The 23,177-nt window shown below is 50.0% G+C and overlaps 1 protein-coding gene across 2 annotated transcripts in view; it reads right to left on the bottom strand.

The window, feature by feature from the left end:
- CTDP1 (CTD phosphatase subunit 1) overlaps positions 1–23,177 on the bottom strand; it is a 65,603-nt gene that overhangs the window by 14,695 nt on the left and 27,731 nt on the right. Inside the window, exons 7-11 of one of the 2 annotated variants that reach the window (XM_012804263.2) lie at positions 22,373–22,539; positions 20,307–21,290; positions 18,165–18,306; positions 17,161–17,370; positions 7,055–7,214 (exon numbers count right to left, since the gene is read on the bottom strand). In XM_012804263.2, the coding sequence (XP_012659717.1) occupies positions 7,055–7,214; positions 17,161–17,370; positions 18,165–18,306; positions 20,307–21,290; positions 22,373–22,539 (1,663 nt within the window). The remainder of the gene's footprint in view (positions 1–7,054; positions 7,215–17,160; positions 17,371–18,164; positions 18,307–20,306; positions 21,291–22,372; positions 22,540–23,177) is intronic. The other variant, XM_023512410.1, reaches the window with a different exon arrangement.

Below are 23,177 nucleotides of genomic sequence, written 5' to 3' on the forward strand. Positions count from 1 at the left end.
TGTCCCCAAACCACCTGGAGACAGTGCATACAGAAAAGTTTTAAGTTGTCAGGAAATCAAAGTTAAAGTTTTGCAAATACTCACTGCTCACAAAATACTCACAATACACCTAGCATTAGAAACTCCATATGCTCAGCTTCCAACGAGCACCTGGGTAACATCCACACTACCCTCCACCCCTCCCTCCCCTGTGCAGTCTACACAGCAAGGAGCACACATCCCTGTGACCGGGCCTTTGCCATCTCTACACCAGAAACAAAGTCTCCACCTATCCCTCACGGCCTACTCAACTGAACCCATAGGACAAAACAAGATATAGGAGAATAACGCCCTGTGGCCGGCCAAACAAGCCTGTACAAGAGAAAGCAGTAAATTTGTCTTTCACCAAAGTTTGTAACTTTTCAGGCATTATTTCAAGTATTTTTTTCCTGTGTTAATCTCTGTTGGGAATCCATGACACAAATGTTACATTGTTGGTATTGTGCAGAAATTTCCAAAGCTCTGGTCACTTTCTTCAGCCTGTTTTCTTGCTGTTCCCCACACAGGTAGTCTGTACTGCTCTCTTCATGGGTCTGCCCAGTGCCCCCCCACCCCCACCCCTCAGCTGCCTCTGCTCCCAGCAAGCTCCTTGGTGCATTTCAGGACCTGCCCTTGCTGCTTCCACCCGGCTCCTCTTCCATCTCTCAGCTGAGAAGCCTGATCTTCCCTTTTACTCCAAGACAATCCCCAATCCCCTTCCAGCAAACACGGAGCTGCTCTGAAGATCCTGCCCTACAATTCCTGTGTCTGGTCCACTTCAGGGCCAGCACTGGTTGTCTTTTCCCTTGAAATTCGCCACTGTTTCCTGTCTCTGGTAGGTGGCGAACTCTTGACTGTACCCTTGACACACTGAGCATTGTCCTATGGGACTGTGGGTCCCAGCACCTGCCTGCTATGGGCCTCACAGCCTGATGTTTCTTGGGCTCTGGTCTGTGTTCTCAGAGTGAGCCTGGGCATGTGTTGGTCCCCACACAGTATAAGGGCCCATCCCAGGTTCCTCAGGGTCTGAGCTCCCGAGCAAGCAGTGTGGTTCTGTGTGGCTGGGGCTGCCACAGGGCAGAGACAGGAGACACAGTAACAGGCTGTCTCCCCCATAGGCCACTATGGGTCCTCTGGCTAGAGAAAAGCCTTCCTGAGTCTCAGGTGCCTGCACCACCAGTTAGCTCTTGGATTATTTAGGGTTAATACCTAACTTGGTTATCGGCCTCACAAACAAATTTTGTGTTAATGATATTAAATGTTTAATGTTTAGAACAGACTGATACACATTTTTACTTCAAGTGTGGAATTTTCTTCTATTTTGATGCCACAAACCATATAACCCACCATAGAGATTCTCACTGACCTCAAACGGAACTGTCAGAGGCAGCAGAGTGGCATCACTCTCATTAATGAAGTGAGAGGAACAAACACAAAGAGCTCCATCGACATAGGCAGAGGCAGCTATTCACGGACACATAGATGTTTGTAGACACAGCCGGGCCACTATGGGACCCCTGCGCAAGGTGGAGACGGAGCCTGGGTGCCTGAAACTCTAGGTCTCCTTCCCCATCTATAGGTGTGTCCCCCACCTGCTGAGACCAGCTGGCACTCTGCTGGGTTAGGTTGTGTAGCAGCATGCTAACGAATCTGACCGCTAGTAAAAAACAATGCCGTGGTAAAACTGCAATATCCAGGGATGTGACAGTTTTTTAAAAAGACAAGATGAAAAACTACATTAATCAGAAGAAAAATAATTTGTACAAAGGATCAAGAAGGCACTACTGAGGGACTTTACCTAACAAATGCAATCAGTGTAACCTGGTTTCTTGTACCCTCAATGAATCCCCAACTTAAAAAAAAACAAAAAACGCACAACTAACAATCCCAACCATGTGAACATAAACTGAAATGCCGCCTGGCCACGCTGGAACGCCCACCTCCAACAGGTCCTCCAGCTTTTGAATCAACTTGCTTCCTCTCAGCAGTTTGAAGACCATGGAAAATGCGCTGCATTATTCAGCATGCAATAATTACAGGGGGCTATTTGCCTCCTCCAAAGGGCACATACTGTTAGCTTGTGTATGGCGATTTCCAGAGGAGCCCCCGCTGAGACTAGCTGTGAAACCCAGAGAGGAAAATGCGCAGAGGTGACAGTATCACAAAGTTCTTCTGGGTTCCCAGGTGATGTTGGGAGGTGGGATGCTTGAGACAGCCCTCCTATGGGGTGGTCTGAGCCCATAGCCCAGAGGAGCCCAGGCCTAGCCAGGCTCCCAAACCAGTGTCAGACAGGCCACAGTGCTCTAGCCACGTTCAGGCCCCTTGGATTCAAGGAGTCAGCACAGCTCCATATGCAAGCAGCCTCCTCCTGGGATCCAGCATCATGCCTGTTGGGGCTGCCTAGCACCCCCAACCCCCAGCCTGAAGACCCAACACTAGGCCACTGGAACCAGGGGAAGTGTGGGAGCCCAGTGGCCCCAGTTGGGTCCCAGCACAGGCAGGTCCACAGCTACTCTGGCATCTTCATGGGAGACCACAACTGCTCAAATGGCCTAACCATGGTTAATGGCGCCAGCACAGGCATGATATGAAAAGCCACAGGAGGATGCTTGGCCACATCTGGGTTACAAGTCTTCCGTTGGGCTGTGTTGCTCCCATCCAGGGATGCTGGGAGCTGCAGTCTGGCTACACCATCCTTTCTTTCCTCCCATAGTACCCCAAGAAGTGAGGGTGGCTCCTGAGGGTTAGATGGCACTGAATGAGGTTCTTGACCATGGCTGGATAGACATTGGCTTGTCTTTGGGAGTGACTACCAAGACAAGAGGGATGGCCTCAAATGCGGAGCCCACCAGCTTTGACAAATGCTCAAACATCAAGTTCACATCTTTATAAGACAGCTGAGAAGTTACTTTGCCTCAGAAGATAGTCTTCGTAGCTGTGCTGGCTAGACAGTCCAGCTGGTCAACGCAAAGTGCTGGTGGAGACAAGGCTACCCCGCCAGGGACCTGAGCCCCTCGTCCTGTGCAGAGCCCGGTCTGCAGGGCATCAGACTCCCATTGTGGCCTCTGTTTTTGTGGCATCTTACCAGTTCATCAAATTTGGTGATTTATATGAATATACAAGGTGGAATTTAAAAAGTTAAGATTAAAAAAATACAATGTTAATTTTCACTGTCTTTTCGGATTTATTCAGCCCCTTTTTTGGCAAATAGTCAGTTGGTCTCACAGGCCTACGAAGGGCACAGGACAGACCATCCCACATGGGGGCACTGCCCAGCCTGCTGACTCAAGGTTCCCAAGGCTGCAGGGCCAATGACCATGAGTGGCCCGAATGGCCTAAAACTAGGAGAGGCTGTTGGGGAGCAGTCCCTGGGGGCTGCCTGGACCACCAGGCTGGCCTCTGCATGTCAAAGTCCTCAACTTGCCCCTCGTGCATGGTGATGTTGACAGGCTTTGGGGCTTTGGTGGTGATGTCCTCAGGACCTTTACTGAGACCTCCACTGCCCTGGTTAGTTTTCTAGGCAGTGAGGAGCACTTGTGGCTCTTGAGCAGAGGACAGCATCATTAGGACTGTGCCTTGGGGCCTTCCTCATTTACCTAGATGGCATCTTGGGCTTGGGGTAGTGGCTGGGGCGGGGTGGAAGGCAGCGAACCTACCCAGGCAGGGATAGTCTGTTGTCCTCCTGGCTGCTGCTAAGTGGAGGTGGTGGCTGCAGAGGGAAAGGGGATCCCTGGGGCTGCTGGGCCCCACATGCCTGGGAGCAGGGCAGGGTGGGAGAAGGGTCTGTGGGACTCTGCCTGTGGCCACCAACGTGGCCTGGGTGCCCCACAGAGTGAGATGCTTCGCATACCTGGCACTAACACTGAGGTGACTGACTTTCTGCTAGGCTATTGGGGAAACTGACTGACTGTTCCAGGTGGATTGGTGGCAAATACATTTAACAAAGTAGAGACATTTCAAAGGAGGCTACAGAGCCTGGAGTTAATAAACTATTCTGAAGCTTCAAAAGAGAAATGTTAGTACGACTAGAATATATTTACGTTAAAATTGCATCTGATGCAAAACAGACTGACATTTCGCTCTTTGAAGTACAACCTTTTTAATTCCAAATATCTCAGATAACAAATGACAGCTATGATACATCTATGTACTTTCTGGGAAAAAAGAGAAACCTCTAAAGTTCTGTCTGCATGAAGTCTGAGTAGTGGGTTAAACGGTGGCCCCATCCCCTGGATGGCAGAAGTCCAGGCCCCTGGTCCCTGCAGATGTAGCTTTATTTAGAAACATGGTCTTTGCAGATGTCATCAGTTCAGATGAGTCAAAGCGGCCCAGGTAGACCCTAATTCAACACTTGGTGTCCTTAAAGAGAGATGTGGCCGCCCGGGGCACTCGATGTGGATGTGAACAAGTAAGGTGCTCACTGGTTCTGGACTCATATGTCCTACATGCTCTGAAAGGTGAATGCTAAAGAACTCTTAGGTCTCGTAACACTGTTGCATCACCTGTCTCTGTGGTCTCCTCAAGTCAAGAGGCACACTCAGAGTCTACCCCTACCCGGCAGCTCTGTCTCAGTGCATGCGGCCTTGCACCAAAGCCTCCACTGTGCCAGGCTGTGCAGAGAGATGATGGAGCCCCACAGAATTCTGCCATAACATCAGAAAGGAGAATGAGGGTGGATATACCTGGTCCTAAACACACAGTGGTCCTGGACCCATGGCAGAGGCCCCAAGGAGGCTCCCACATTATGTCTGGCAGGTTTGGGAAGCTCTGCTCATGCCATCAGGTGCCACTGTTTTCTCTCCTGGACCAGGATTCCGTGGGAAACAGACTCTAAATATTCACTATTCACGAAACACAGAAACCCCCCCCCCCCAGTCTCACGGTCCCTTATAAACCAGTACCCCAGGAATCTGTGGAATCCAAACTGGAAGGCTGTTTCTCTTCTAATACCATTTGTTCCTGAAGAGCCAAATCTGAGGTTTTAGGGAAAATTTTTACTTCTGTAAGAAAGGATATGGTTTTGGAGAGATATAAGCACTGTGGACATTTAATTTGTGTTAAGATTTCATTCCCCTTTGACAGAGAGGAAAAATGGAAGCTGCGGTCACTACCTGACAGAGTGATGCGTGTCTGCATGGCAGGGCCCGAACTACCAGCGCTCGACCAGGAAACAGGCCTGTCAGAAGTGGCCAGGTGGGAGCAGCAGGTGCTAACTAACCCCTCTTCCTCCTACCCTAAGCATGGCAGACGTTGTTTTTAAAGAGAACCTTCTGTCATTCAAGTTAACAAGAGTCTGGGCTTAGGGGTAAAGAAGAAGTGATTGGAAATTTTTCAGAGAAAAGATTTTCATGAAACAAAAAACAGCTAATGTTTGAAAAGACAAAGATAGAATACAGAAATTCAGCACATCTGAAAAAGGGTTTAATTCTCTTAAGATGAACTATTGCCTCAGGAGGATAGTTAGTGGAAGAGTCTGTCCTGAATACAACCACGTGCATTTTTCTGCTATCGCTGAAAATAAACAAAAGCTGTTTTCTTCCTTAAATGCTCTCCACTGTACTCTTTTATTTTTGAGCCAGAGTTTCACTTTGTTATACTCGGCAGAGTGGTGTGGTGTCACAGCTCACAGCAACCTCCAACTCTTGGGCTTAAGTGATTCTCTTACCTCAGCCTCCCGAATAGCTGGGACTATAGCTATTTTTTATTGCAATTCTCCTTGCTGTTTTAGCTGCCCGGGCCGGGTTTGAACCCACCACCCTTGGTATATGGAGCTGGTGCCCTACCCACTGAGCCACAGGCGCCACCCTCCACTGCACTATTAATGAAACAGAATAGTTTCTCTCTTCCCAGGACAGCAGCAGTAGCGCCTGAGGGATATATGGCTGGTGGCTAGTACGGAAGGTGAAGACCAAGTGGACAGGGGTAGCCTCCTTCTGACTGACAACGGGGTGGCTCCAGCAGGTATGCTAGAGAGCCTATGAGGGCCTGTTCTATGACAGTCCCTCTGAAGAGCTGGAGGGTGCTCATGTCATGAAGAGCAGTAATGGACACTGGAAACTAAGAAGGGGGGAGGTGAGGAGGCACAAAACTTGCCTGCTGAGCACAGTGCCACTATGCTAGTGGCCAGCACACTGCAAGCCCTGACTTCAGCATGACACAATTTAGCCACATAATAAAAAAAAAACACTCGTACTCTCTCAATTTTCTAGGGGGCGGGGGAAGTCTAAATACTGTGCTGCAGGGTGATGACTGAGTCACACCACACAATCCCAGGGCAGCCTGGCCTATGTATAAGCTCAGGGGCCCCAAGGGCTTGGGGGTCAGGCTGGGCTTACCGCCATAACATACCAGGGGGGTGGGTTCTGTCATTTTAAAAGGTGAAACCAGAAACAATAGCAATCCTGATTTATAAACTGACTTTTCAACTTAGGGTGTAAGGAGCCTCCATTGTGTTCAATTCAAAATGGCTTTGGAGTCCTAGCAGCACTCCTATTAATCAAGCATTTGAAAAAACATAAACTCCACTGATGTTTCCTAAAACTACACAGCAGTGTAATAATAAGACACTACACAAGACTGTAGGCCACAGTCTGATGTGTTTCGCAATCTGGAAGTGCAGCACCCAGTGTCCTCAGCGCACTGAGGCCTGGAAGGCATCCTGTTCCCACAGGGACCTATGCTGTGTCAACTCGGCCCACTGGTGCCAGGAGCACCCTTGGGATGGCAGCCATAGTCATCTCAAGACACTCTCATGCCCGTGGGCTGGAAGAGGGGAGAGAGAGGGGATGTGGTGAGAACCACAGACGTAACCCTAAAACCTGACTTTTAAAGCGCTCTTACTGGCAAACACGGCTGATGCAACCATCCCTTCACGCACTAGAAATCTCATTTAATAAGTTCTGGGGAAGCACGTGTGCCAACCCAAAGAGACAACACAGCTATGAGTGCGGCTCCACCCAGGGATGCACTTCAGGAATCCGCACCAAGGCAGCTGTCTGCAGGGGCGTCTGGGTTGGCAGGGCGGGGAGTGGCTCACCTCTTTGTCCATACTCTCTAAATCCTCCTTACAAAGAGTGTACAGCGGCATTGTCTCTGACATACTGGGCTGTCGCTTCCTTCTAGAAGGGCCAGGCTGCTCTCCGTCCCGAGCATCGGGAAGCTCTTCACCAAACATCTGCTGCTGAGGCGGGACAGCTCTGAAATGAATTTTACAGGTCCCACATGAGGAAGGGAGTCGGCATTGCAGTTTTTAGACCGAATCAGATCCTGACTAGGACTAGGCAGATAAGCTATCCTACGCCCATGGGGAGTATGTAGTTATGTGGAAACAGCCATCCTGTCACTGCGGCTACTGCCTCGCTTTCTCTGAATGCTCAGCACGTAGCCTCTGCAGGATGGCACCTACCTTAGCTCTGCAGTCAACTCCTGGAGCATCTGTCCTGCTCTACTCCTCCCACAACACAGGGCAAAATGCGAGGGGACAATGCTTAGGAACCACCAGGAAGTGTTATTTACCCTCAAGATAAGTCTAGAGCCATAAAACAAACAAAAGCAACCTTCATACCCTATCCTTTTACAAAAGCACACACAAAAAATATAATGGTAAACTTAGAAAACAGATTCAATGGACTGACGCTGAAATAACTTGTTCACAAAGAACAGAAAAAGGAGATTTAGGACTCTGTATAGTTTTATTGAATTGTTAAGTATCAGTGTGATAAATCAACTACAAAGATCAAGCTTCTGTTTCAAGGGCACATGTCATGTAACTTTTCTACTACATCATTGTCACAGCTCCTCTACATCCATCTGTCTAGGATCTAGGTATGCTGCCTCTTACTGAATGTGTGTTTCTGCCTGCTTATGACTGTCGGGATTTGAGGCAATTCTGAAATCTGGTGTGTCTTCCTCTAAGAGACAGATGTGCCTGGGGCCGGCTCCTACCCTGGGGACCACAGCCTGAGGCTGGAAGCCTTTAGCACTGTGTGGCTAATGCTGGACCACAGGCCCCCTCATGACAGACACTGAAGAAAGGGAACAAAAACTTTATTATTGTGAAGAAAAATGGGGTATTAAGCCAAAGTTGCAAAATTAACAAGAGGTAACTCTACTGAACCAAGTTTTATCTAACAGAGGTAAGATTTCCTATACAACAATCTAAACACTGGGAGTTTATTTGTAAGTTGAGACTTCATGGCCCTTCCTGGCCTTAGCCTACTCCTCACACAAGGCTCTGATCACGAATATGAAGAAATTTCAAGAATGGGAAATACTTCTCATCAAAACCAAATATATCACAGCCTCTCTTCAGAAAAGTTGTTTCTTAATTTTAACCAAAAGTGAAAGGTAGTACCAAGAATGTTCTTCTCTATGAAAGCTAACAGGAATGGTGAGTGGGTGAGGTTACCACCAGGCCCAGCATGGGCTCTCGAAGATGCCCCCCTGTGTCAACAGACTGTTTTGGGGCACTGGCCACCAAGTGGGTATGTGCACACACAAAAAATCTGTTTCTCTATGATTTGTGAGATGTTATGGATCAGTCACCAAATCAAGGTTCTCTGAGGAACACCCCCCACCCCCCCGCGACAGGTGCTCCTTCCTCTGGCGACTTCTAGGGAACCCAGGCCCTGGGTGTGTTTCCACCCAACACCACAGCACAGCGAACTGACTACTCACTCTCAGAGAATTCCAAACATGGGAAACACAGCCACTCTTCCCTAGGTTTCTTTCCAACTTGGAAAATAGTTATTTTTATTTTAAAAAAGGTTATTTATGGCCACATGTAATAGTCTGATACAGTTAGCCCTTGGGACCTGCAGGTGACAGGGTCCAGTAGCCCCTCAGGTGCCAAAGTCCACATAAGGGCCCTGCACACAAGCAGATCCCACTTCCTGCCAAACCACATTTTTGATTGGGTGGTTGAAAAACTCTGGATAAGTGGACTTGGGCAGTTAAAAACTGTGTTGTTAAACCTGCAATGCTATTTCAAGATGAATTAATAAATAAATATTCACGAATCTCTCAGACACCAGCAACTCTACTCAAGACAACTCATGCAGTCCCAGGAAGGTGGGGGCTGCAGGGAGCTTGGCACCTACCCCAGCAGCAGTAACAAGGCCCCTGCCCTGCACTGAGTCAGGACTTCTGCTGTGCCCTGCAGCAGCACTGAGGGGTAGTGGTGACCATGCAGGGAGCTGTCCAGAAGCACCAGGGATGATCTTACCCCAATCCTAGGCATCTGGGCAACTGAGTGAGGACCTTTGAATGTCTACCTCTGCTGAGTAGGAAGGAGGCAGTGACTCCACCTCTGCCACCGCAGGGTTGTTGAAAAAGTCAGGAAAGACTGTCATGGAATCCTGTGTAAGTGCTAAGGTTTCAAGCAAAAATCAGGTCCTAGCAAAACTGAGGTCTCCGACTGGATGAGCAAAGGACAGTGAAGGGAGGCCAACCCAGTGGGTGCGTGGACCCCACACTCTCAGGCCACGGCTCCTGCTGGCAGTGGCGCCTCAAGGAGTCCCAGAGTGGAGGAGTGGCCTCTCTGTGACTGGCTGAGGGGATGCTGAGCCAGGGCAGTGAACCAGCTGCCACCAACCACTAGTGTTCTCTGGCCTGCACACAGGCATCCAGGAGACCCCCCGCCACATCCACTGGGCCCCTCCACATGAGCAGCACCCTGTCCCAGAACCACAAGTACCAAAGCAAGAGTGAGCAGAAACTCAGACCTCCAATGCCTCAGGTGAGAAGCAGCAGACGGAGATGGAGACCTAACTGCCGCCGGCTGCCAGGTGCCCTGTCACAATGGGGTCAGCAAAGGGTTCTGTGCACAGAATGGGTTGCACCACCGTTCCCAGGGGTGGGGGGGTCACCCTGTAGCATCTCAACAAGAGGCAGGACCCTGGACAGACAGGGAGGGGGCTATACAGGTGCAGGGACCTTGACTGCTCTGTAGGGCCAGGAGGGAGCTGCCCTGCAGATGTGGGGAGTGGCTACTGGAGACCCCTCAGGATGACCTGTGTCAGTGCCCACATGTGCAGATGTGTATGGAAGCCATGGATGTGGTTAGCACATGAGATGGGCAGGCACAACATGACTCAAATAAATGGAGAAGACTCTGGTTTTTTATTTTTTATTTTTTGGCCGGGGCTGGGTTTGAACCCGTCACCTGTGGCATATGGGACCGGCGCCTTACTTCTTTGAGCCACAGGCTCCGCCTGAAGGCTCTGGTTTAAATTAAAAGAAAACATTTCACACTCTGCTGCCAAGAGAAAATTACTGGTTTTCCTAACCTGACAAAGAGGCAGCAAAGGGCATGGCAGGAATGGACCAGACACGTGACCAAATCCAGAGGTCCATCTCCCGTTGCAGCACAGAAAGCCCGCAGAGGATAGGACTTGGCCCTAGATGTCCAATTCACATGTTGTGCTATGTTTAGAGGGGAGGGAATAAGATTAAAAACAGGGATTCCTTTTTTCTTATATAAATTGGGTCAAGTCATCAATTTTCTTTTCTTTTTTTTGAGACAGAGCCTCAAGCTGTCCCCCTAGGTAGAGTGCCGTGGCATTACAGCTCACAGCAACCTCCAACTCCTGGGCTCAAGCGAGTCTCCTGCCTCTGCCTCCCAAGTAGCTGGGACCACAGGCGCCCGCCACAACGCCTGGCTATTTTTTTTTTTTTTTTTTTTTGGTTGCAGCCGTCATTGTTGTTTGGCGGGTCCGGGCTGGGGATTCGAACCCGCCACCTTAGGTGTAGGTGGCTGGCGTCTTAGCCGGTTGAGCTATAGGCGCCGAGCCAAGTCATCAATTTTCAAAGCAGAACTAGAACAAGTACCAACACTTAGTAATCTCAGGAAAATACAGGTGTATAGTTTCCCATAAATACAGGTCAGGAGACAAACAAAATGTGATTTATTCAACATGACAAAGGTTGTCTCAAAGCCTCTGTGACAAACTAGACCCAACAACATGCTGATTAGATATGGCAGCGCTACTCTCCACAACAGAACTCACATGCTTCACATATCATGTTGACACCTGGCTGTGTACCTACATGGGTCGGTAACAGGTAAAGACAGGTGATACAGAACCTCCAAAGCTGACCACCCCTACACTGACCACCTCCGCAAGGTAGCCTAACTTCCACAGAGTGGACGTGCAGCATGTGTATGTGCCAGTACAGCCACCTCGCTCTTTATGGTGACCAGTTTGTTACAGTCCCTTGGGGGTCAACTCAGAAGTTCTGCTATATTTTGGTGCAAACTACACTTTCAGATTAACCTTTTCCAACCCAGTTTTTCTGCCACCTGCCCACTCCTCAGCTCTTTTTCAAAAAATAATTCAACCTTAATCTTATTTTTATTTCAGATTGATATAATGGTACAGATGATACGGTTACATTGTTTGCACTTGTCAGATATAGCCCAAGTTGCAGCTGAGCTCTTCACCCAGGAGGTGTGCTGTGTACCCTACACTGTGCTTGTCAGGTGGGAGCTCACCATCCCTCCTCCTCCCTCCTACTGACTGTGCTGTGTTCTTCCCTTGTGTGAGGATGCAGTTGTTTATCCTCAGCTGTTATTTATTTTGGCAGGAAAGTGGTTGGTAAATTACTAGTAATAATCTTATAGTTTTTAAAAGAGAAAACATAAATATGAACTCACTTGGTAATTTTATTATCTATTTTAGGTTATGTCACTGGTTCTCAACCTGTGGGTCGCAACCCACAGGAACTGTATTAAAAGGGCTGTGGCATTAGGAAGGTTGAGAACCACTGGTTACATAAATTAAAAAAATCACTGAAGAGGTTAAAGAGAAGAAAATTTCAGCAAAAGTTAACTCATTAGATTGAATTGCAGTCCAGGATATGTATTTACCTCAGAAAATACAGGAATAGCTGCAACATTTGCTTCTTTACAGACTGTCACTTGAAACTTGCTGTTCACATAAATAATACACATTTCAGAACAAATACATGGTTATCTATTGCCATATTATTAGTGTTACTCAAGTAAGTATTCAATTTCATTCAACCTCACTCCCCATCTGCACCGTCTGTTTTCAAATAACACTTAATTACTTCTTTTCATCTATTTTGAAATTCCTAGTCTACAAGACACTCACTCCAAGCAAGTCTGAATAATTCAAAAACCAATTCTGTATCTAATTTTTAACTGTTCCATTAGTTTAAGACAATATGCTTTTGTTTTCTACATTTTAAGAAAAAAATAAGTCAAAGGTTTCTGATTTTATTTTCAACAGTATGAACAACAGATCCTAAAAAACAGGTATTGCTTCTGCTAACTATTAGCACAGTATTGATTGAGGCCACTTAAATTATGCAAGCATTATTGTAAAACTGCAATTCACAAACTAAATCTCAGTATAGTATCACTTTAATGCACAGAGTTGTCGGACATGTCTTTACCATTTCGTGCTTTAATGCACCATTGAACACAACTTGCAACAATAATTTGACCCACATAACCAGTAACACGTCCGTGAAATGCAGCGCTGAAAAGGGAAACTCCTAGTCACCGTCAACATCAGCTTGGTTCTTTGTATTCCCTAGGCTGGAAGGGTATTGAGGTATGTCTACTTGGCCAGAAGGCTGGCACTGTCGCATGAAGTCACATGCTAGCACTGTCGCATGAAGTCACATGCTAGCACTGAAGGACCAGGTCCTGGCCTTCTAGAAAGACATCTGGTAGCTGTTTCACACAGATCACGCTGACAAACGTGACCTACTCTTTGACCCATGAGCCTGTGCATTTGGGGCACAGTCTGGACCTAGTACATGAACAAAGCCAAACCCATGCAGGACTCAAGAGAGAAAAGAGCATCCTTCACTACCTGTAACACCCTGCATCTGTCCTGGCATCCTATATTCTAGGTGAGTGGAATGTGTCTGAACTTTCCTCTCTGGGAAGGGATAGTTAACAGGGCATGAGTCAGGTGGCAGCAGCATCCTTATCCCCCTCAGGTGCATCAGACGTCTACTGAGCCTGACCCTCCTCACAGGACACCAGGGATCAAGCCAAATCTCCCCTGTTGGCAACATAACTCTCTTCCCCAACCTTTACTGTTTGGCACTGGCCTTTCTCCTGCCCTGGCACGCTCTTGGTCTTTCTCTCCCCAGAGTGCAAAGTCCTCACCTCACACCTCTGCACAAAGCTTCCTGCCCTGTCCCAGCTGCACCTTGTGCCTGACAGGCCATTCCCTGTTGGTAGGGAGTGCCTCAGAGACCTAGTGACCCTGAGGCTGTCGCAGGTGCACAGGCAGGGGTCTTAGACATGGCCCTCCCCTTGTCGTCTCAGTCCTTCCAGACTCAGCCCATGTCCTCTCCCAGGCCCTCTGCTATGCCTCTGATGCCCTCCACGTGAGTACACCCCTGACCACTGGGCAAGCAACTTCTTATTGACTTATATGATCTCATTATACATTAAGAATATTAGCCCGGCCACACTGTGGGAATAAAAACAATCAAACTTGAGTTCCTGACATATAGAAACATTAAGATTTAAGAGGCAATGTCCCAGCTGAGGAGGGGAGGGTGCTCACCACCAGGCAGGGAAATACAGCATGACCCTGCCTCACATATACAGTGAAACTCACCTAGTACACACTCACTTCTGCTGCTTGGAGGAGATTCACATTATTTAAAAGCAGTAATGTGCTCATTGTCAAGTTTACAGAGTACAGAGAAACCTGGTACCCACATGACCCTGGCCAGGAGCTGCCCAGAGGTTCCCAGCTGGAAGAACACAACTGGTTAGGGTTAGGTCTGCTTCCCCATGGCCAGCTAAGGCCCTATCATCGCTGGATAGATAACCTGTGCCCAGCCCGGGCTGCCTCGCTGGGGTCTGTCTCCCTCTCCCCGCAGTTTGCTCTTCAGCCTGAAGGGTCTTCCTTAGACTTCTAGTCCCGGTCACATCTCCTCAGAGTCCACCTGTGCAGCACCCAGTCCATGGCCCTTCTCCCATCCTTTTCAATCACCTGTGTCTTTCATGTTTGAATACTTGCTACTAACCCATCTCCCAGTTAAATCTTAGGTTTCCGTACACTTCAGCTATAGGACGTCTACTTGTTTACAGGTTACAATTCTTTGTTGACGTTTCCAATTTTCTCTATTTTACTCTTCTACTTCACTGAGCATGTTACTCATAATCCTCTTCAAAGCCACCCTCCCACCCCCACCGTCCGTGCGAGGTGTGAGTCTCACCAGTGAGCAGGGTTCTGGAGCCACCAGGGCCTGCGTGGCCTCCCTGCTGGTTCTGCTTTGGCCTCACGGTGGTCTGAGAGCAGAGGCCACATAGCCCCGGGCACCCTTTATCCTTGCCAGGCAGGGTTCCCTCTTGCTTTCCGTGAATTCTGTGTATTATGTCCTCAGCTTCTGTGGTTATTTTCAGCAGAAAAGTAAATGCAAAAAAGCTCCAGCACCAGGTCAGAGCCCAGAACCTCACATAGTCATGAACCCTCAGAGGACACCCTTGTTCCCAGATGCCCAGAGGGTGACGAGCGCCAAGGGCTCGTGTCTGCAGTAAGTGTCACCACAGCATCCCCTAAGCAGTGTGTCCCTCACACTCCCCCAAGCAAAATGAGTTTCCTTGGATTAAATGTCAACACTACAATGATCACTTTTTAACTTTTTGCCAGTTTAATGTGAGAAAACGGTTGACTGCAGGAATCCACACACCCCTAGCTCCAAGGAGCTGAGTGTTCTCCCTGATCTGATGGTCCACCAGGTGCCTGCGGGGGCTCTGTGCACTCTCCCTAGCTCAGTGCCTTAGCAGTCTTAGCTGTAGAATGCTATATGAAGTTTCTTTAAAACACTCTACCCTAATCCTGTCCTCCCAGGTCTGAATATGTGCCAGTGGCCCTGTGATACCACAACGGACTTGGCTCCTGTGCTGCTTGGTCTGCGGGGGTCATGTGAATGCAGTGGTGGGCCACTGAGACATCTGCCCTCTTCGAGTGGTGACTGGGCTTCAAGAGGCCAGGACCAGTGCCCAGTCTAGTGTCACACCCCCTTGAAAACCTTGTCTGCAGGATGCACCTCAGAATGTACAGAATAGGGGGTGGCCATGCCTGAGGTGACCACATCCAACCGCTTCAGCTCGCCCCTGCATCCCTGCCCTGACACTGAAAGGATACCTCCATAAAGAACTTTCTAACAATAAAAGACATTCACATTCTTCCCGGGAATGAGTGCACAGTCTACCAGGAACTTATACACAGTGTTATAAACCAAAGCTTCAAACACCCCAAAGGAGCTCAACTAGGGTGACTTGCAGTTCAGAAGCGTCACATGTGTGGCCATGATGTGGCTCACCTCAGCTCAACCTGCCAGGTACCAGCCTTTCGCCCAGTGGGTGCTTGACGTGCTTTACAACAGGCAGAACTGACTAAAAATAATCTGAGATCACCACAGAATTTTAAAATGTCTGAGGGGTGTTCTGAATAAATCCACTGTGAGAAACATTCCAAGAAAAGTTTTATATTTGAGCCAAAGATGTTCACTACAAGGAGAAATACTTAAGTCTCACATCATTCCAAAAGGGTAAAGTTCCCTAGAATCTTGGAACAAGCCCGTTTTAGTGGTTAATCTTACGTTTAAACACTTTCCAGAGGGAGAACACAAAAAATATGAGGACCCAATGAAGAGTGAATTAAGGCCACAAAGGAGCATTAGCTAGAGGGATGGCCAGAGGATGACCTGACAGCCGAGGTCAAAGCCAAAATGAAGCAGCTGTCTATGTGGCCAAGTGACAGATGTTCAGACACATGTCCCAGGGACACCGGACCATAAGCACCGTGTGCATGGCAATATCCTGTCTGTGACACTGGGTGGTAAGGCAGACTGCAACAGACTGTGGGCAAAGTGATGGGCCTGTCCATCAGTTATGGTGCACGTGGAAGGGTTGAGCAGCAACACACAGGCACATCCAGCTGTGCACACGAACAAATACCGCCTGACTGGAAGAAAACATGCTTAACTAAAGATGATGCTTCTAGTTACAGATGACAAAATGCCAACTAACCCAAAGCCCATGTAAAGTCACCGGAAATGAGGCATTTATCAGCTCCCATCTGGAGACCCCTCTGACCTGGAAGGTGACACCTGCTGTCCCCTCTGCCTCCAGGGTCAGCTCCATTGCAAGGCTGGCCAAGGGACAGTCCACATCCAGGAGGGGCCACCCTGCCGACCTCCAGCAAATATCCTGGGCTCATCTGAGCCCATTCTGAAGACAGCAGAGGGCGCAGACTTGGGTCTGTATCACTGCCCTTCTCAAACCCAGTCTAGGAGAACCTTGCTGAGCAGCTGAGGCCTGGTAGGGCCTACTTGGTGGTAAGGGTGCACTGAAGGCTACTCTGGCTTCTGTACTGCTCACCGTGTGGAAGTCAACTGCTCAGGGGCTCTCAGAAAGTAAAGGGGAGATGGACATGGTGTCACATGCTTGTCACAGGAACTTCAAAGCAATGGCCATAATAGAAAAAACAGCGCAAGATTCCTCATTCGAAACTTCAGTAAAGTCCTATGGGCCATTTACAAGGTGGTCTACAGGGTCCTTGATTTTCGGCTGCCTTCGAAAGCACAGAGGAGAAACAGAGCGGCTCACTCAGAAGTCCCTATACAGCCAGCAATCCCTGGTCTCCTCCAGGTGCATGGACACATGGCAGGGCAACCAGGAACAAACATGCCTGATCACTGTAGGGTCTGCAAGGAGCAGACCCAGAGAGCGGGGCAGGCAGGGGTAGAACCAGCCCTTCGTGGGCCTGTCCTCTGTGTACCACTGAGGATATAACCAACCACAGTGCTTGTCCTGTCTATAAACAAAGCCAGCACATGGCAGGCAGCACCAAGCAGCCTGTGCAGGACATTCAGAGGCTAAATTGGGGGTTTCTGTTTCAGTTCTGGGTCTCAAGACAGAAAATAAACAAAAAGGCCCAAGAATGTAGGAGGGAAGATGTTCCCATGAGCTGGGAGCCAGTCTCCAGCCAGGGAGATGAGCAAAATGGAGTAACAGCCTTTCCCATCACCTATCCTCCCTGAGGTTACGTGACCCCACCCTTAAAGGGATTAAGCAACAGACTCAGAGAACCCCAGAGGCCAGCTCCTGCTGGCAAAGCCACTCTGACGGCTGCAATGTACCTGAAAGAAGAGGGTTCCTGGTGGACAGGCAGGGCACCAGGGGGCGTGGGCCGCGGGCCCTGGGCACCTGTCCTGACCAGCTTCCCGGTGCTGGAGTCGTAGACCCGGACTTCTGGGCCTGGTGGGGCCTTGGGGTGCACAGGCATTGGGTGAAACAGGGTGGTCTGGGGCACGCCCTCCCTGTCAGAAAAGGCCGCAGGGCCGCTGTCCCTGTTGGGCAAAGAGAACAAAGGCTGTGAGCAGTGTTGGTACATGGTGTGTACAGGGCTGGGCACTCAGCCGGTTCTGCCCTTAGGCCCTGACTGAGCTGGTGCAGGTGAAAGATGTGCCAGACCTGCACAGTGCAGAGAAATCATGGTTTTCCCATTGCCAACACCCAGAAAGCCTGTGGCCCTGTTGCAGGGCTGGAGCCCCCTTCCTAAAGAGCTGAAGGGCACGCACCCATGTGGGGCTCAGTCCTGTAAGAAGATTCCCTGAGACTTGTCAGAACTCTACCCTATAATGCCACTCAGATTTCTGACATAGTGCAGAGCCTGCCTCACCATGCTCCCTGCCATGTCCCCCAGGGCCACTTGCTGGCCCTCTCCCTTTCCCCCATCAACCACATGTGGTGTTGCAGATAATTTTTCAAACTTGCCTCAAGACTCTGGACTGGCTGCTGCTTTTCTGTGGTCAATCCCTTTCCTGGGTCCATCCTGAGATCCTGCCCATCTTTCCACATTTCTGTGCCTATTCCCCAGCCTTGAGGAAATGTGAGCACCCCCAGTATGAGCACCATTAAACACCATATCACATTCAAGGAAAGGCCAGGCCAGTCTTTCCTCAGGTGTTACTGGTTCCATGAGCAACTTAAGTTCACCTGAGTCTGCAGGCAGATCTGGGATGGGGACTCAGGTGCCCAGAAACACCCAACAGTGTGGGGCTCCTTCTCCACTGCCACAAAGACTCAGTCTTCCACAGTCACCCTGGGACGAGGGCCCCTGGAGTGTGGTGGGAACCCATACCTCTGTGCGCGGGCGTCGTCCTCCTTGAGTGGGAAGAGCTGCTCCTCCACTTTGTCCCAGCGCTCCAGGCAGCTCCAAAGCCAGTCAGGGCTGACCACATGCAGGTGCTCGCACCCCTGCGCCTGCAGGACCTTCTCTGTGCCTGTGGGGAACTACAATGGTCAGGCAGGAAGTGCAGAGCAGCCGAGTTAAGTGCCAGGGCTAGGTCAGCCTCTGTACAAGTACAGTTGCCCCAACTTGACAGGTCTCCCAACAGGGCCTTGAAGCCTGGACCTCACCCAAGATCGTCTCTGACTCCATTCTGCAGCCACCACTCCACAGGGCCACCCTCTCCTATGGGACCCCAGGAGCTTCCTGACCCCACTCTCACACCCTGGAACCCAAGTCCTACTATAGGCTGATTACAGGTAGCCACTCAACCTGTGGCCATACTCTGCCTCCTGTCAGCTCCAGTCCCTCCTACAGCCCACTCCAAGCCTGGGGGCTTTCCTAGAGCTGGCTCCCCACTGCCCAGCTCTAAGGGCAGCACGGCCCACTGACCCTGTGTGTTCAATTGACTTTGGAGCTATGACAATGCACAAGGACAGTGCAGGCTTCCTGGTGACCCAGCCAATGCCCAAGTTCAGAGGCCTCAATCCTGCCCAATGCCACCCTATAGCACAGACCCAGGGGCTGCTCTGCCTGGTGGTTGCATCTCCAGCATCACCAGGAGTGCTTCCAAACACCATCCTCCCTTAAAGGACTCTCAGCTTCCCCACTGGACCTTCATGGCCCCAAATCCAGATCCATCCCTAAAACCGCACCACCCCGACTCAGCTTGCAGTGGGGTCAAGGCCTTCCACTAAAGGCCAGAGTCCCAGAAGAAGTCAGGGTCCAGCAGGTGAGGGCATCAAACCTGACTGGTGATGGGACCTGACTTAGCCTTCCTGCTGTGCTGTGCCTCTAGGAGAACTGCTTCTCCTCTGAGTTGGGAAAGCAAACAGGAAAGGTGAGCACAGGCCCCATGGAAATAAGTTTCCATGTTCAAAAGGTACAACAAGGTATCCGGGGCCTTGGTGCTCAGGGGGGGGTCTCACTGATGCCAGGGGTGTGTGCTTGGTGTTCTTTTGGGACAGAGGGTTTCTTGGGGCCCTGCACAGCCTGCTTCTGTGCCCCAGTGTCTCAGCAGCGAGTTGAATAGGACCTGACCTGTCCCACAGCCGCAAAGGTGTGTCTGACCCCACCCAGCTCCAGACCGGCCAGGCCTCAGCTAAGGCCCTGAGCACCTTGCACCCTGGAGGTAGCAGTGAGTATTTCAAAGTCCTGACTGAGTACGAGGAGGAGAATCACGGAAGCTCCAGCCTCTTCATATGGAAAAAAGCAAATGGCCTATGAGGAGCATTTCCAACAATTAGGTGTTTGCTTCTTTATGTAGCAGTGGCCCACGGCTGGCTATGCTTCTTTGTGGTGGAAGATACCACGAAAATAATGTGTGGGTGGATCTTTTCTTGCTCATCAGTTCTCATTTGTGTGTGTGTGTGTGTGTGTGTGTGTATTTAATGTGTGGCCCAAGATGGCCGTAGGTAAATCTTCAGAGCCTGCCGTGGCTGGCTGGATCCCTGACAGCTCCTTCAAGGCTGCCCGACCCTAGGGTCTCTGATCATGCAGCCCAAGTCCCAAATCTGTCCTGGGTAGATGTTACCACAAGGAGATCACTGACAACGGACAGCCCATCTTTCCAACCATAGCAGCTCACCCTGTATACTCATGCTGTTTTCCAATCACAGGGCTGGTCCGTCTCCTGCCTGACTCTGTTGTATCTCCCTGTAATTTCTCCTCTGCTCCTCTATTCTTGAATCTCTGCTCTCTACTGCAGGCCCACCTGTACTCCTGGGAGAAGGGCCCAACTCTACCAGAGTACAAACAACCCAGGACACACATCTGACATGTGTGCATGCAAAGGACACCGAGGCAGATGTCAGAGCACTCAAACTGGGATACCACCAAATATAGTTCTCACTCTGTTCTTAAAAGGTAACGGCTCTGGAAAACGGTCCTGAAAATGCAATGTGAAACAAAAAGCTACAGCAACTTAAAAAGGCTGCTTCCCACCTCTCAAGAACCCCACGTGTGCTGCCACCCCTCCCAGCCTGGTGCACTCACCGGCCCGGGCAGCAATCAGGTGGGTGGCTCTGCCAGGATCATCCGGGTTCAGTACCAGCTGAGTGAGGATCTTCGCTCCGAGGGCCGTGGCGTGGTAATGCTCCCGGGTCTTCTCTATGGGGAAGTTGGTTGGGTGCAGCCCACTAAATATGATGGCCACGTCCGCCAACACTTTACTCTTGAGTTCGGGCACAATTTTCCGAATATCTGGAGCTTCTTCGATCTCCTTCTTAAGGTAGCTGTCATACTTGGCATAATAGTCAGTGTGCACGCGCACCAGAATCTCCTCCAGATAGATAAGGTGGTCATCTTCGTCTGTGTCCTCCTCCTCCTCCTCCACGCTCTGGTCCAGGGACTCGCCTGCGGTGATGCCTGACTGTTCACTATTCTGCGACTCGGTTTCGGCCTCCTTCCTGTCCACACAGCCATTGCCCAGGCCGCACGGGCTATCGCGCTCATTCTCCTCCGGCGTGCCTGGCTCAGGCCCTCTGTCCTGAGGATGGATGCTGGGCCCAGCCTCCCTGGGGTGACTGGCCCCTGCAGGCCTCCCGCCGCCCGGGTCAGGGGGGCCTCCCTGCAGCGGCACCCTTGGGCTGTTCTTTTCCTGGCTTTCTCCATCAGAGTTGGCAGAGGACTGTGACTTAGGTCCCTCTGACTCACTGTTGCTCTCGCTGTCACTGGATAAGTCGAAATCCAAGTCTGTGCCCGGGGTGCCCTGTGCAGACTGCATCTTTGGGGAGGCCTGTCCGCCCTGCCTGCAGGGCTCCTGGGGCTCCAGGGCTTGGGCCAGTGGCCGGACATCCCTCTCACCCACCTGCCCAGGCCGGGGCGAGTCCCCCTCAGGAGAAGCCTGGACACCGTTGAGCTGCCTTGCAGGTGGCCCCAAGCCGTCCCTCTGCTCAGGCCCAGGGGTCTGTTTTCCTTCCTCAGGGTCTCTGGCAGGTGGTGCCTGCTCTGCTGCGGCCCCTTTAGCAAAATGGTTCACTGAAAGTGCACAGAGGAAGGGTCAATGTCAGGGCACTAAGGGTCAGTCAAGCCACAGCAGCACAGCCCCCGACCATGAGCACAGCCACCCTGCAGACCAGGCCTCGGCAAACTTCTTCTATAAAAAGAGCTAGGTAAGGGTTGAGTGTCCCTTACCCAAAATGCTTGGGATAAAAATGCTTCAAATATTGATCTCTCCCCGCACCAAATTGTGGAATATATGCATTAACTCATCAGTTCAACATCCTAAATCCAAAAATCCAAAACGCTCCAACAAGCACATCCTCTGATATCACGTGGGTGCTGTAATGTTTTAGATTTCAAGTACTTTGGCCTCTGGAATTAGGGCTACTCAGCCTGTAGTGAATGTTTGAGGTCTGTGGGTTCCATGTGCATAGTCCCTTTGTTTTTATAGCCCTTTGAAAATGTACAGCTTTGTGGCCATTGACCCTGCACCAGTCTCTACCTGCTACAAGAAGGCCCCTTCTCTTCCTCTTGGCCCAGTATTTATGCTTTATTGCAGTGACCACAGCAGGGAATGCATCACTCAAAATACTTTATTTAAAAATAAAGATCATCAGAAATACTGACAGCCAAAGTCATTTATATTTTCTTAGGACAGACTTTGGCTGCATGCTTGCCTTGACAGGTTCAGCAGCAGACTCCTCTGGGGCGCTGGCCAGACCCAGTCTGAATCCATGCTGAGGATGGTTCCTGAAAGGGGACCACCACAGCCCAAGTTCTGCTCCTCCGAAGAACCCTTTGCCCAAACTTCCAATGTCACATTTGAGGAAAATAGAGATGAAAAACGGTATTCAAATGCATTGAAAGTTAAACAGCATCTCTGACTTTTTTTCAACTGGGAAAATCTTTAGGTCAGTGCTATTTTTTTTAAAAGCTCAAAATGAAATCACATAATATCCTGCTTTTCATTGCCACATTAGTAAACCCCTAAACCTCTGTCACTACTGAAATATACAATAAAGTAAATCTTGAATTTATAGCAGCTAAAACAAGAAATAATGAGATAAACAAGCAAATGCTGTTTTTTTCCCTAAAGAACCAGGAAAGCAGACACCCACCTTTCTTTCTAGCTTGAGACTCCCGGGAGCCAGGGGGCGCGTTCATGTCCCCTGTACCCGGGAAGTATACATACTTCTTCACTGTGATCAAGTTGGGCGCGAACTTCCATACATCTTCGCGGTCATCAATGATGCATACCATCGAGTCTCCACAAGGAAAGAGGTTTCTACATGTACAAACAGATAATTTATGAAAAATAACAATTAAGTGTTCTAATAATTGTTCACTTTGCTAAGTGTTAACAGTTTCAAACCCTGATCTCTATGTAATCAGCAGACAGCAGATCAACCAGGGACTGAAACAGACCCACTGAAAGGCTGAAGGGCTCCTGTCAGGATCATACTCCAGGGGAAGCAGTGTCACAGCAATTACACTTTGCCCTGTAGTTTCTCATTTTCCTTAAATCAGGAGTCAGCAAATTTCTCAAAGGGCTTGAGCAACTGCTAGGCTTCATGGGCCACAGTTCTGCAAAGGAGTCTGCAGACCCACTGCCTGCTCAGACTTCTCTATGCCACCTACCTATGCCATTGACTCTGTGCTGCCTTCACCTAGGCTGCCATCACATGTGCTGCCCTCACTTGTGCTACCTTCATCTGGGTTGCTCCATCTGTGCTTCCCCTAACCTGGGCTGCCCCCACCTGTGCTTCCCCTAACCTGGGCTGCCCCCACCTGTGCTTCCCCTACCTGTGCTGCCACTACCTGTGCTTCCTCTCACCTGGGCTGCCCCCACCTGTGCTTCCCCTACCTGTGCTGCCACTACCTGTGCTTCCTCTCACCTGGGCTGCCCCCACCTGTGCTTCCCCT

This window comes from Otolemur garnettii, unplaced genomic scaffold (genome assembly GCF_000181295.1).
Source record: "Otolemur garnettii isolate 467f Iridium unplaced genomic scaffold, OtoGar3 scaffold00027, whole genome shotgun sequence".
Classification (NCBI taxonomy): Eukaryota; Metazoa; Chordata; class Mammalia; order Primates; family Galagidae; genus Otolemur; species Otolemur garnettii.